Source organism: Eleginops maclovinus, chromosome 18, assembly GCF_036324505.1.
Source record: "Eleginops maclovinus isolate JMC-PN-2008 ecotype Puerto Natales chromosome 18, JC_Emac_rtc_rv5, whole genome shotgun sequence".
NCBI lineage: Eukaryota > Metazoa > Chordata > Actinopteri > Perciformes > Eleginopidae > Eleginops > Eleginops maclovinus.
Window position 1 is genome coordinate 8,784,014 of NC_086366.1, and position 16,042 is coordinate 8,800,055.

The following is a 16,042-nucleotide window of genomic DNA, read 5'->3' on the forward strand; positions in this document are numbered from 1 at the left end:
AAATTCTGACTGATTGTTGTAAAATGGTTATTCCACATTCAAGAACTGCAAAATTATAGAAGAGAAGAAGGAGCTATCATTATGCACGGCGCCAAGGGATCAGTGTAGTGAACAGTGCCTTGCCCAGGGACACCTCGGTAGTACTTGGATTGCAGGGACTTGAACTGGGGACCTTACAGTTCCCAATCCAAGTCCCTATGGGTTCTTATGGACTTTGCCACCACAGCCCTAATCATTTTAAACAATCTTCAACTGTAACAGGTTGTCATTAACATGTATGAACACAGGAGATGTCAGGTCTTTTTTTATCATGATTTTAGGATGTATGACAAAATTAAAGTTTGCACGCATATTGAACTTTGTTTTCCAGCTTTTGTCTGGGCTCTGATGCAGAGAGAAAAGAAAGAAATGACAAAATTTGCCATTACAAATATATAACTGCGACTTTTAATTAAATCTGCAGGAATTGGAGGAAACAGAAAATGCTGTAATCACGTCTCATTGAAATGCGTATTAGAAAAGGAATCGTCTTTGATCTTTGAATAATTTTGGGTTTTACGAGGGAATATATTACCTTACTAAGAGCTGTGAATAACTTAATGCATTTCACTGGTGTGATGCTTTTAATTAAAGTTGAAACTCCCTGATGACGTGAAGCCAAGGTGAGGTCATAGTGAGTTGCTATTGAGCTTGTTGTCTCTATAGGTCCTCAATAAAACGTGACCCACTGGCAAGAAAACTGAACAGATCATTAACAGTTAAAGAACAGTGTTTTATGTTGCGTCAGCGTATTTACTGGTAATGTGCTCATGAGTTTCATGTGAATGTGAAGTGTGAACATGATGTTGTTATTGGGTTAAAAATGTAACCTAACTTTGTGTGACTCTGCAGATCCTCCAACAATAAAGAAAACCCAGAACTCAGAGACTTCAGTGGGTCGCCTGGGGACACTGCAATGTGACGCCACGGCTGTGCCCACGCCAGAATTTGAATGGTACAGAGACGAAAAAAGGTAAAACTTGACACTCTCACACCCCATATCAATGTCATGTCATTATTTAGTACCGCTGTGGGACTTCTCAAGATCTGATTACCATAAAAAAACAAAAACACTTGGAAGTGAATAGTTATTTCAGATCAAATCTAACTATCGCTCTGATTCAAGATGATGTTTCCCCTGATAGATACTGATCACTACCGGAGGGGAAAAAGTGATGTCCTCTTCAGTTTGGCAATGGTAGACGCACTTCCTTTGTGCCACAAATCCCGGGAGATTAGGCTCGGTGGCTTACAGAATTGCTTAGTGAAAGTGAAGCTTATAGTGAACCAATCCAAATGTCAACGTCATTCTATGGCCATTACATTAGGTGATGAACATTTACCTGAGAAAAAGATAAGTTCAAGCAAAACAGCTTTCTATAGGGACTCTAAATATATCACAAGCTATTTGTCTCCTTTGTCACAAACAACCATATCAACGTTAAGTCCAAACCACCGAAACCGACCCTCTTCCCATGCTCTGAGGCTTCTTTATTATCTCCTTTGACATGTTTTCAGGATGGAAACATGTCTGATTACTGGAAACAGAGTCTTTGAGGAAAGTTTTGAAGACAAAAGTGTTACTGGCATAAGAATTTAAAGCTTTTGGGAAGGTTTGTTTCAATGGTTTTTATTACCACACCTTTTTTTTATTCTCCCCATGTTTTATTTAGATGCATTCCGTGTTAAAATATTCTCATGTCTTTAGATAAAACATTCAAACTCTAGATTCCTGCTGCTGACAGGCATGTGACAATAGGTTGCAAAAAATATGCTTGAGATTACATCAACTGACTCCTTAAGGCATGACGCCAACTTTTAGGCTGTCATTGCAGATCTGAAAAAAAGAGGCCAAATGATGTGCATCTTTGATTTACTTGTAATTGTGGGCACAATTCATCAGAAATTAATGACAAGCATTGCTTTCTAAATTATATTGAACTGTGTTTCATATGGAAGTATTTTGTCATTAATGTATTGTATAATATAAACATGACATGGCCTGAGTCAGAAACTTTCTACATGTTAACTCCAGAGTAGTTTTCTCATCATTTCCCAAATACATCAGCACCTTATCCTCTGTGCCAGGCATGCTTACGTGTCATTTTGCTCTGTTGTTTTTAATAGATCTCTCTGATTCCTTTGTCAAATCTGCCCTCACAATGGTCCCATTGTCACATGCCCATGATCATTTGATGACATCATCTGTGTGGTTTGATTATTACTAATCACCCACTTAATCACTCGCTAGGCTGTTATCACGTTGTTAATTAAACATAACTGTGTGAGACAGCAGTCTGTTGTTATTTTTTGAGAACAGTACAAGTACAACAGGTTGGGTGAACTCCTTCAAGCAATTTATACACAGTAGTCACTGAAAATCACTATAACCCTTTTCTCATATGACAAGTTATTCAACTGAAATGGAAATCAGCTTTCCCACGTTGCACTCATCCTGTCATATCACAAATGGTGTTTCTAGACACAGGTGTTCATTGGAAATTTAACAATTTAAGTGTCATGAATGTGTCTGGAACACTCTTGAGGGTTATCAAAGTGTAATGAGATGTAAAGGCAGTGACTACCCAGTCCCTCCATTTAGTCCATTTGCTCTGCGGCAAACTCACCCCCAAAGTCAGGTATGAACAGAAAGGGCATGAATGGGAAATAACAGCCAATGATAAGGAAATTGCCCATGAGAGCATCATGATCTGTAATTTCACTTCTAAACTAACTACAGCAGTTAAAGTTTTCTGAAGATCAGGGGGGAAATATTGGAGGAGTGTCAGCAGTGTTATCACAGATAAGGTCTCTAAAGTAATGGGCCTATCACACCACTGCTTGAAAAGAAAGATTTATTGTCGTAGAATTATTTTTGCATTATCTGTTGTTTCCAACTGCCATCTATCTCAGTTGTTTTTTCCCCTTGAGGATTTTGGCTACATGCCTATTCACAGCTCACCCTTCTTCTGCTGTTCCAGTGGAAAGTGTTATTGCACTTTCTCCTTGGATGATGATGTTAATGCACCATAATAATATAATTTATCCTTGCTTGGCTAGTTGATTTCATAGTCTCTTCCCAAGAATCGAAGCTAATGCATTGAAGTGTGTTGTATCTTATTTACCTGACTGTTAAGGTTTTGCTCCTGCGATTTGTTCTCTTTTAATCAGTGTAACCTCATTAACACACAGGTTATCAATGGACACCCTGACATCTGCATGGGTTATAATGTAGGCATTGAAGGAATCTAAACAAACCCCTTTTCCACAAAAAACAGCAAAAGCCACATGTGTGCTGCAGTAACAATTGGCAGTTTTCTTCTCGCCGTACTCACTCATGAGAAGTGAGGACACAGGAAAGAGTTGATGTATTTGGATGTTCACCTCTTATTATTTCAGCACACATTGTACTTTGATGATTTCTATTTTTTTCTACAGGCTTCCTGATTAGCTTTGGTTCCTTCTTGAATTAATTATTTTTAATCCCTTTCTTTAATAGAAGTATTTTGAAAAACAACTTAACTGCCATGTTGCATTTAATTACCCACACCCTTTGGATGCAGGATTCCCCTCTTCAAAGTGGCATTGTGTTTGACATTGATTTATTGTTTTCCTGAATCCCCCATTATATATTTTTTACATTATTTGTGTCTGTTTTTTACGTTGGCAAGTAAATTAGTATTAAAACTGTTATATTGATAACCTTAAAAATTTGACATTAAACCCTACTTCACATTTTTCCTCTTGGAACCCCAAACAATTTACACATCAGCTCTCTTGGAGTGTAGCACACATTTTTTGCTCTAGTAATCTAGTGCCAAGTTTGAAAGGCATTGCTGTCACCTGCCCAAACAAACCAAACTGAAGGAGCAAACAGTCTAGAGCTCAAACAAAATGCTTGGCAGCAATCGAACACATCCTGGGCTGTGTACAGCTTGCTTCTCCCTCCGTCTATGACAAGTGTTGATTCACCAAATGTTTCAATATCCATCCTCTGTCAGTCGTAATTTCCATGTGAAAACATCGACCTCCTCAGCTGAGGAAACGTAACTCATCCACTTAAAAATAAATGAATCATTGCTTCACAACATCTCCGGCTTCACCTTAATCTGAGAGTCTCCACGGCGCTAGACACCCAGTTAGCCGCAGTGGAAACTGATACATCATAATCTGAAAGAAGCTGGCCAAAAGTTTATAAATGAAAAGTATTAATACCTGGCTGTCATGACCCTCCCTGCTCAATTTGTCTCTTCTCACTGCTACAGTAGTCTATCATGGAATTTAGATCAAACTGTAAATTGCCTCACTGTTCAATCTTCGTTCAAATGATTCTGTACTGGTAAACCTAAAGGAGAAGCTAGAAGTCTGATGGAGCACAGAGAAAATAGTGTCCCATTTCATGCACTAGCTCCTTCCTAAATCTTAAGAATTGTGTTTGCAGAATCTTGCTTTTTTTAATCTACCTTAGCATCTTTGAATGTAGGCTGCCCCTGCTCTTGGTGCAGTCAATCACTCCACCCATGTTTATAACATGAGAAAGTCCTACGTGAATTGTTAGCTCACATGATGGACAGATATGTGTGTTGTTTTGTCAGCTGATACATAGCTGTCACAGACACCAAACCACGTTCAATCATCTGTGGGTTACAAGTCTCAGCAGGAGTTTCTACTTGATTTCATTTATCATCGGCCTTGAATCATAACAGGCCTGTCACTTTCTCTGGCAGTGATAACCTACTTTAGATGCTCCCACACGCTACAGAATCAAATCTGTCCATCTGATGATTTGCTCTGGTCTCTCATCTTTACCACCCCTGCAACAACAGCGCATACAGTGCCTGCCCTCTGTCAAATAGAGAGGTCAAATCATTTCAATCTAGGGTTTCATGTAAGAGAGTGACTCCGTGCATCAAGAAGTGATCACTGGAGATATCCACTAGAGCACTGCTGCCATCTGCCTGTGAGGAAAAACATCAAAATGGATGCAGTTATGATGAAAACATCCCCCCCAAAAAGTTGGAAATGCACAATTTCTGCCAACTTTCTTGGATAATGTATTCCAGTCTATTATGCCAGGTGAAGCTGGCAGAGACACAGGCATATTTGAGGATAAACATGAAATCAAAGTGTGAGAGAAGTTGCCGCCTGCAGATATGTGTGTGCCAAATGCGTTAAAAGTTGAATTGGGCCTCAGGAAGGATGACTGCAAAAAATAGAATAGAAAAAGAGACACACTTTTGGGGCCAGTGATCCATTTTTCCTGTTATTTCCAATGCACTTTTCTGCTCCTGGGTGTTTGAGCTCGCAGCATGTGTGCAAAGAAAAGAAAACGAGCCTGCAACCTTCACTGTGAAAACAGAGGAGAGTTCTATCTGGTTTGACCTGTTCGGGGCAGTTTATTCCCCAGCTGCTGCATTACAATGATTCGCTGTAATCTTTAGTAAAAATAGGTGTTTGCTTTCAGCTCCAAGAGTGCTGTGTAAAATTTGGATCTTTCAGCGTGCTCTGCGGGCAGGCAGACCTTTTTAATAGTTCAGTCCCCTCTCATGAAGACAGGCTGGAGAATATATCTGCTCCTGGCCTTATCGTGGAAGGGGCGTTTGCCTTAAGATGAAGTGGAGACACTGCTGGTGCACTTGCCCTTCCTTAGCTCTCGCTTTCTTGCTCTCTCTCTCTCACACACACACACACATACACACCGTCCCAAGATGTCCCTATGGAAAGGACCTCAGCACATTTATCAAGTCCACACTCCCCACTGAGCCAAATTATGCTGTGCCATGATGTGCATTTTGCTGTTTATGTTAATACTTCCTATCAGAAATGTGTGTCAGCACAAACTTCCAGCTCCACCGCTCCAATTCCGATAACTACATTATCCAGACTTAAGCAGGATTAAGTTAAGGCGCCTTAAACGAACTTCACCTCATTCATGATACGAAAGGCCTCAATCAGCCGAGTACAAGCAGAATCCATTATTTGCACCGTCTTATTAAAAGAGTTGTATTTGCCCATGATGGTGTAAGGAGCAGTTCATCAATGAGGTAAACCGTCTGAGTCAGCACATTCTATTGATTCATTTGTGCTGAAAGGGGTTCAAGGTTGACATAATTGATTGGCAGAAGTTTTGTGGTCATAAAGACTCCTAAAAGTGCATGAGAAGAATTCAGCGGCATACTAATCGTTCATCAAACAGTGATCAATAGACAACAATAGACATTCATTAAATAAAACAGTTAATATCCACACATTTCCTCAGTTTTGTCATGTTTGCAAGTCATTAAATTTTTGCAAAATTAACATAAAGAAGACACCACTGATAAACAAATATTCCAAAGGTTGAGGATTAGTTGTTGATCAAACACTGTTTCAACATTTTAATGAAAGAGGTTTCTCTCGCAATCTCAACGCCTACTCCAAGATAGTTCACTGACATCACACTGACACTGCAATTGCAAAGTGATTGCTAGCACTAAAGTATAACCAACCTTAATAGCATTATATAATATTGTTAGATAATTATATTTTTCTATACAGTACATTAAATATTGTCATTTATTCTGAAGTTGTTTTAAAGGTTCTTTCATTTATGTGTGGGCATAGACGTAGCTTTTTCAAATGTCTACTTCACAATATTGTCAGAAACTGTGAAATTCAAATGTAATAAACTACATCATGTTTACAATAAAAAATAAATGTTAAGTGTTGACACAATGAAGGTGTCTTAATGGAATTTGTCAACAGACCACAGTCACAGCTGAATCATGTCAGCAAGGTCCTACAAAGTGCCTTGTTGCCCAGTGTTAGGTGGACCCAAACGCAGAACACAGAGCAGGATGTCGGTAAAGTTTCTTTGAAGGAGTTACTGAAGCAATAGATGAATTAGGTGAGTGAATGGCTGCAGAACGGCAGGAAGCAGCGGGGGCAGTGGAGAGAGGCAGGTCAGGGCGGCAGAAGAGGAAGCAGAGGGAACAAGCTGGCATGCAGGCAGGCAATAGAACAGGATTCCTGAAGCAAAGGAACAAGCAAGCATTATGTGGGGTAACAAAAACACACAATTCTGCAAGTAAGGTTAGAAAGGTTATGACGTGGGTTTTTCAGCTGATCGTAGCAAGGTGTGTTGGTAGGCTCGGTTCAGGTTAGAAGCGTTGACAGAAGTTTGGCTCCTAAATTAAGGCTTAAGGAATTAAGGAAATTAAGGCTCCTAAAAGAACATGAAAAGGCTACAGCAGCTTAATAATCCTTCATACAGGATAACAATGATCCTGTTTTTGGCTTAACTTTTTAGACCAGGAGTTTGCTGCTTTGAGGGAAACACAAGGGACCGACACTGTGGCTGTGACATCCAGTTTATTTTTAAGCCAGCAGGATTTTTGTTCTTAGTTCAAAGTGTGTTTTCATAGTAGAAAAAAGATCTGCATATTATATTGGTTAATTAAGCTCTAATGAAGTCTCACGACTCCTTCCTTTGCACAGACACGGCAGACTCTAATGTTTTGTCCAAAATGTCAGCAACTCCCATCTGGCCTAAAGTCCTCTGATTTTCATTAATTTGCAATTTACTTGAAATGTCCTCACTGCTGTCTGTCTCTCCCCTTCAGGCTGTCCAATGCCCAAGGCATCAATATCCAGATTCTTGGCACGACAACTATTCTCATGATTGCCAACGTCACCGAAGAAGATTATGGGAACTATACCTGTGTGGCCTCGAATCGACTGGGCGTCCAGAATGCCAGTCTTTTCCTCTACAGTGAGTATAAACACTAATGTGAACTGCAAAAGCCCATCATCTGAATAAAAAACAGAAGATTCTTGTTTCATTAGAAATTAAATCACTCATGCCACACCTCGGAATGTTATAATTAGCCCATTGAGCAGAAATAAACACATCTACAGTTTGTGAGTTTCAAGGTGAGATTGAATTGCTAAAAGATGTTATTTCTATTAACCTACTTCACCATTAAATTTATGAAAATCAGCAGGAAAAAAAGGTGAAAAAAACTCACCTTGTGCTTTTATTCAAGTTTATCTGTATAGGCCCTTGGCAAACAGTTTAGGCTACTCAACTCTGTGTTGATAATTTAACTGAACCCTCATCTAAATCTATGATTAAGGGCTGAGAGGGAATGTGACATCTACTTTGGGTCAAATTCAGGTAACGTCCAAAGATTTGAAAGCAAACTCGAAGGATACTCAGATAAACCAAATCTATGTTCACCAAAAGGTTCCAAAATGGCTCACAAAGTTATTGTATATCTTTATAACTGTTGGTTCAGCTTGGTAGAAAATAACTCAAAATGAGCCGTTGCTTTGCGTTGAAAAAACGTACAAATAGAGGGTCTGTATATTGTTCCATCGTAGGTAATATACCCCTCTTAGAGTACTATAGTATAAGATCAAATCAACATTTCAATAGCTAGGAGAACAAGTAAATGCAGATTTAACTTCAGCAAATTCCTAATCAGGTTAATTTTTTAGATATTTATGGAGCATTGCATAAATGCTCCATAAAACTGCAACACAGATACATGAAATACACTCATTCACCACAAATGAAGCTCAACAATTAACTAAATTAGCCATAGCAACTTAACTAGCCTCTTGCTAACTGTTAGCGTCGCGATTAGCATGATCAGTTTTTGCCCTTTTGAGGACTCTGCTGCATATTGTAATGTGATGTGCATCATCCAGCCAGTAGTTGTATTTGTTGCTGGGGATTTATCCGAGCTATTCTGATGGAAATGATTACTAAATGAATGTTGATTAGAGTAGCTCAAACTTTCCATTGAAGCCAAAAAAGCTCAATAGGGCTACAGAGTCAAGAGTAAGACCTGACCATTTTAAGGAGGTCTTTTCTTTGCTGTGATTTGAAATGCAGAAGGATTTTATTCAACACACCTTGAACACATATTTCAGGTTTTTACTCCACAGGATCAAGCTTTGAGGCATGTTGGAGTTCTGGCTCCATTGCCCAGTAAGGGCTGTTGCAGCAGTTGTTTCACCAGAACAGCGCTGGTTTGAGTTAGTTGGACATGGTTTCCTCTCAATTTGGCACAGTAACAGCAGAGGCATAAACATTCGCGAAAAATCACTATATATTTGACATGGCTTGTGGCTTAAAGCAGAGAAAAGATTAAATGTACGTTATACTGCAGCATTTGCACTACCTGCTGCAGTCTGATAATCATCTGATAGCTACTGCACTCTGCTAAGCCGGTGTTTCCCAGCCCACAGAGGCAGGCCAAACGATGCAGAACTTTTTAATTCAAAACTTCTGCTGTGGCATAACTGATTGGCTTTTGTGCAACATGCTGGGTTTGAAGATCAGTGCACACATCGTTTTCTTTTCTACAATGCAATTTTAAATATTACTTTCAAAGAAAGACATAAAAAAAGACTAAACATACAATTTGATATAATTGACAATACGCATCCTTGGGAAAAAAAGGGAGCACTGCAAATAAAGAACAGATCAGAACCAAAGCACACACATACTTTATGTGCTTTGTGTTTTTGGAGCATGCTTCCTTGTTCTGTCTCCTTGCTTGTGTCTTTGTAAGCTGGAGCGTGTTGAGCTTCTATGGCCACCTTAAACTTTACCCCAGCCTCTGTTCTGCTGTCTGAAGCATACTGTGAATTGGGCTTTAGCATTCATTAGAGCAAAGGAAACAATAGCAAACAATGACCACCAGATGTCACCAAACACCTCTCCTAGCAGTGAGAGCAACTCAGTAGTCCCTGGGTCGGAAGAAGTGCACATTTTGATACATATGTGTGTACTTTAAAGCCCAAGAATAATTTATGTGTGTGTGCTATTACTCATTTGTCTAACTCAAAAAGTTGTTTATCGGAGTTTCCTATACAGTGCCCTTGAAAATATCAAAATTATCTATGTAAATACTTGGTGAATATACATTTAAATAAGCTTTATTGGCATACCCATTTCACAAACACAGTATTGCCAAAGCACATTCAACAAGGTAGTAAAAGACTAAACAATCAAGTTAACTACACTATGTAATTCTAAATGAAGAAAAGAAGCTGAACATACCTGATGGATATTATCGACCAAACAGAAGTTATGATGGCAAAAGAAACAAGATCAATGTGATGAACATAACAGGATGTTTGTACGTTAAATGTCTCTCTCTCTCTCTCTCTCTCTCTCTCTCTCTCTCTCTCTCTCGCTCTCTCTCTCTCTCTCTCTCTCTCTCTCTCTCTCTCTCTCTCTCTCTCTCTCTCTTTTTGCAGGACCCGGGACAGGTCGTGATATCAACGGCTCTGCCTCTGTATCTCAATCACTGTGGCTCCTGTTGGCCTGCTTCGCCTGCCTTTTGTTCAAGTGTTAATACCGCTGCCATCCTCTTCCTCTTGTGCCCCCTCCTGGCCTTCCTTCGTCCTCTTCCTCCTCGTCTCCAACTCACCGACATCCTTATTGCTACCTTATTACCAACTTTTACGCCCCCCAGACTGTTTGCATCATGATACAAAAACCTTATGTGCTCCCGAGCACTGCTTACAGATATAACGAAAAACAATGGGTCATGAATAAAATGTTAGAACAACAAAAAAAAAACAATGAAATGAAGGACAGAACAAGCAAACAGTGCTCTTTTGAATAATTGCATTGTTGTTTCAATTAGTATGTATTCTTTTTTTGTTCTGCTATATCTTGTCTTTGGGGTCTGGTCAGGTTTGAGAATTGTTTTTTTTTGTTTTCATGGGAACGCAGAGGCACCCGCTCACAGTGATGCTAACAATCATTTGTCTCGAGAAGTACTGAAGACAAAAGGTATATTCCTCCTTAGTCCCATAGATGAATTATGTTAACTTAAATTGTAGATTTAACCAAGTGTTTAACCAGTGCATTAACGAGCAACATGCAAAGTACCTGCCAAATATCCATAAACTATATAGATTTGAAACTAACACAAACAGAATCAAAAGGAAAATACGGCGGCTGATTCTGTTCTGGCATTAGAGCTTGATATTAAAGTCTGTATGCGTGAAACATAGACAGAGCATTAGCCTGATGTCTCTCTAATGACATTGTTTCTAGATGCAGCAGTCACTTGGGTCGTTGCTGTCAAGCCCAGAAATCGAGGATGCAGTGAATAGAATCGACTTGATCCTACAGAGCTAAACAATGTGGAGTACAAAACTGAGGAAATTAGTTTATCTGGTAATAATAGCCTACATCTTCATTCTGTGTTTTTTGCAACTCCTCGCCTTTATTCCAAAAGTATTTCTCTTGTCTTTTGCAGCAAGAAAAGAAACACAGTAGGTTATAATGATGCGTACTGTACATAGTAAAATTTTGTATTTCTCTATGATAACACAACTTATTCAACCACTGTAACAATAGGAAACAAACAACATTGTTTTTTGACCGCCAACCAACCATTCTCTGCAGTTTGTCTCTGCTCCTCAGCAGGCTGCATGCTGTACCACCAGGATCATTCTTCTATACTGCTGAGATTTGGATAAAAATGTATGACACCAATGAATGACTTACTTTTTAGTTTTTCTCTTTCAAAGAAGTATGCGTGTTTTAATATGAAATGATACAGAAAAAATGCATAATATGTTGATATTGAGGTTATTTTTTTCTGTCTTTACCTCATTCATTTTAGTTGTGTATATATATATACTTGAATCCAATGTCCTTATATTATATGAAGAGGCAAATTCTATGTGTCCATGTTTCTGAATAGGGTAGCAATTTGTTGAGGTTAAATAACTTTTAGGTTACTTGGACTGGCAACCCTGCTCTTTCATGTGAACCGAAGCCAATTAGAAAAAAATACAGTTTTTAAAAAAGCATAAAAAGAAGATAGTATTGTGCGATTGTTATTGTACCTACCCTTGAGATGATTCAAGTGCTGGCTCGTAGGAAATGGAATACTATGATTAGCTTGGCTTTACCACCAAGTATTGAGAATCATCAAACAAACGAATGCTCATCAAGCTCAATGACCACCAAGGTCACTGTGATGATGAGCATCTTTAACAAAAGAACAGCATTATATCACATGTCCTACTATACGTTCTGTCATCACACCTCGCCAATCACTGACTTTATTTCTTTATGAAAAAATTGATAAATGTATCAATATTTTATAAAACAAGAAGACCTTTCAAGCAGTGTGATCCTTTCAGGAACCTATCGAGACGAGAAAAAGCTGAAAATGGCGCACTATTTGCTACCTTCTTTTTGCCATTTATTTTTCACCTACAGCGAGGTGACTAAAAGCTTATGATCTCCAGCTCAGCTCCTCTACTGGATGGTCGTTCACCTCTCCGCTCTTCTAACAACCAAGCCGAGATAGCACTAGTACTGTAAAACACACATGTAATTAATGTCATCCTTGTCATACATTAAAGAAATTATCCCCAGTGTTTTGATTGTAAATGCTTCTGAGGCCATGGCTGTGTGAGTGCGTAGTGTTGGTAATGCCATCTGATCCAGTCTAATTCATGTGGGCCAAATGGTAGAAGTAGAACTGAAAATGAAGGCCACAACTCCAATAAAAGTTGAAGCATTTAAACAGGTATAACAACATTTCTTTACCTCTATCAGTCAGAACACAAACAATCAAATTTGTCAGTCTAGGAAGGGATAAGAAAGAAGTTTTTTTCTGTCATCATCCTTCACGTTTTTTTATTGATTTTCTACGACTGAACAACTCTGGTGTTTCCACTTTGACGTGGATTAACTTTACTTCTAGAATCTTTTCTACTACAGTGGTATTTCTGCAGACTATTCCTACTTGTTGCCTCTGGCAACTTTGTCAGCAACGGCTTCTTCTTAACTGAAGCAAGAAGTGGATGATCTGGAAGCTGTGGTGAAAGTAGATTGTCATGATCAGTTTGCATGAGAGCGGTCTGTGCTACATGTCTATATCTGTCTTGCTATGTGACATATAAAGAAAAACCTCAGGGCAGAGCAAGGATCAGACAAACTGAAAATGTGATTATTTTTGCTGGATGAGAGCCTGACAGACTACCAGAGCAAGGTCAAGTTCCTTTAAATCATGCTTTTACCTGCTTTGAATGCATGATGGGAAGATACATCTTATTTTAAAGGAGGATACAGTTTATTAACTGTCATTTGTTAAGCTTTCTCCCCATTCAGGTGATTTTCAAGTGTGTCCAATGCAGGTTGAATCCAGCCAATAAGCACTTACTGATGCTAATAATATGTATGTAAAAGCCATGGAGCTCTGTCTTATCCATAAAGTAGAAAGGAAAGGTAATAGGTATCTTCCATTGCTTATAGAACAACAGCCGGCCTAAGGACACAGCACCAACCTACTGAAGATACAGCTATACTTTGCTATTGAGCATTGCCTCTAAACATCGCCTTCGCTTCACTGTACAAAACTGGCTTGTGTTTGTGCGTGTGTGTGCTCAGATTCTGATTCTGGTTATTATTATAAACTTATCTAAGTTAAATGAGGCATGAGATACATGACGAGTGTGCTACCAGCTAACTCTCTACTTTCCGTTGAGCTATGGTTACAGTAGTGACCTTCTATTATAATTTCAGATTTTATTATCCTCCTCTGTGTTTATATACAGTGTGATGTTTCTACACCAGAATGTTGTAAAATCAGCAAATCCATCAGATTGTGTTTATACAACCTAACATTTGAAGATTTAAAAAGCCAATGTCACTATCACATGTGTACCTCCCATCCCTCTGTCGTGGGAAATGAAGGTTCAATCATGGATTATGACACAGCAATGTCCCATTTATTTTGTTGTTTCAGTTTTACTTTACTCTCTTATGGCATAAGGTGATTGCAGTGAGTTTCTTAAAAAAAAAGACATGTAGTAAAAGGTATAATTATGAGAAAATGTTCATAACACAAAATAAAGTTGTTTGAATTTAATGTTCTGTATTTGAATGTGACTTGACATGTCGGGGCGAGTAACGTTTTTTGGGGGGAGATAGCTTGAGACACCCAGAATCCTAACGGTACAATTGTGTTTATCACCATGTAACATGCAAATAAAATAATATATGTATTATGGTATTCTCTCTGGAAGACATTTTGTCCTCAGAAAAAATCTGATAAATACAACTGAGACTCAGCTCGTGAGCAAGAGGCTTTCCCCTTTCAGTTTTCTGTGCGATAGATGAAAGGTAAGAGATATGCTGTCCAAAAAATAATGGACTTTAAGTCATAACAACATGGCACTGTACATCACTGTGCAGTGGTCTTTCATGGGAGCTGCTGCAGCAAAATGTATCACCACTAGATGTCAGGACAAACCAAATTATGCCATTGCTGTCTTTTGGGATTTGGCAGAATGAGGTAAAATAAAAAATGAGAATGCATCATCATTATCCTCTTCCCTGAGTTTAGAGATGAACCAGAAATTGAACTTTTTTTTTTTTTAGCTCTAATCCCCACACCAGCTGAGACAAAGAAAGCAAATGAGAAACAGTCATTAGGTCAATGGGGCTGTGAAGACGCTGAACAAATCTTTCATAAATATCACGTTTTAGGCCATAAATACTACATGCAAAAAAAGACTATTTTTCTGGCATTATGAACTATGAATCCTTTTAAAGCAGCATTTCTACAACATGCATGAAGACTTTATGTGACATACTGTAAAATGCCAGAACTTCTTAAAGGACTTTTCATACTTAATCTGTGTTTTAAGAAATTAGAAGAATGACTTGTTAATTACTTTTTAATGTGACATTTATCATTTTAATGACACTTACTTTGACACTGAATTTGTTATTACTTACTGTACTGTCACTACATCACTTTTTAAAGAAATACTTTAATTGTTTATGATATTGCAATGGCAGCCAGGTACGTATCTCTCAAAGATACAACACACTGACAACCATAAGAAGTTTTTTACACCTCCATAAAGTTCTTTAAGCTTCTTCTCATGGCTGTTAACGTTGTGCAGTGCTGAGCATAAAAGACACAGCCTGTTGAGGGTGATTGCAAAAACCTTTGAGATAAGATATCATTATTCCTTGTTCAGCAAACCAGCTTCATTAGCGTAAATGTCGCACAAGTACTTGTGAGACAAAGGTTTGTATTTATGTTGACCTTTTACTGAACAATGCTATCACGAGTCACACTGATTCTATTTGAAATTCCAGTAAATTAAGAAGCAAAAATCTAAATACAGACAGACTTCAGCAATAAGTCCCCTCTACTGCATCTGGTGCTATGATAATGTAAAAATACAAATCAAGATGGTAGTTTTAGCTGAAAGGTCATCAGTCTGCATGTGCTCTTGCATAAACATTTGCAAAATTACATCTCTCTGATAATAAGATGAACTATTTGAGTCATATCTAAAAATGAAAGTGCATTAACATTCTGGTTTTGGTCCCGTATTTGAAATATTGCATGTAAACCATTTCAAAATACTTGTATTGGAACTTATAACAGCCTTAAGTATTCTGCTAGAAATCAGGTATTCTGCTCTCTGGTATGACTTATATTTTGGCAGAAGCAAGACACACCTGAAAACACATGATCAGAAATCTGGATTATGATCTGAGGATAGTTTGTCACGTGATTGTAGATGTATTTTCCCTAAGAAGCTTACACCCAGGATAAGACTCAGAAGTAAAATAGTACGGTGCTCATTGCATCCCATGCATGTCAGGTGTTGCCTCTGCTAATTATATATTTCTACAATAGTGGTAACTAATGTATAGCCAAATATTTGCTCGGATCCTCGACTGCAGCTAAAGTCTCGAGCCTTAAAGAAAGTGTGTTGGATAAAGAAATATCTGATGTTATACAAATACTTTTACATACTTTGGAGATACAAATATTCCCCTTCTTACCAAGCGAAGATTTGAGAAGATTTAAACTCTGGAAAGTTTATTGCAGATGTTCTCATCTAACTCTTGGCAAGAAAAAGGATTAGAATACTGCCAGATAGTGAGTCAGTCATGCCTCCTGATAAATTCCACCCTCTGAAGTGACACAACATTCGAACATGGCTTTAAACA

At 38.4% G+C, this 16,042-nt stretch overlaps 1 protein-coding gene across 1 annotated transcript in view; it reads left to right on the plus strand.

The window, feature by feature from the left end:
• lsamp (limbic system associated membrane protein) overlaps positions 1-13,934 on the plus strand; it is a 166,407-nt gene extending 152,473 nt beyond the window's left edge. Inside the window, exons 6-8 of the mRNA XM_063907389.1 lie at positions 892-1,012; positions 7,641-7,789; positions 10,291-13,934. Of these exons, the coding sequence (XP_063763459.1) occupies positions 892-1,012; positions 7,641-7,789; positions 10,291-10,388 (368 nt within the window). The 3' untranslated portion in view covers positions 10,389-13,934. The remainder of the gene's footprint in view (positions 1-891; positions 1,013-7,640; positions 7,790-10,290) is intronic.
• The last annotated feature ends 2,108 nt before the right edge of the window (positions 13,935-16,042 follow it).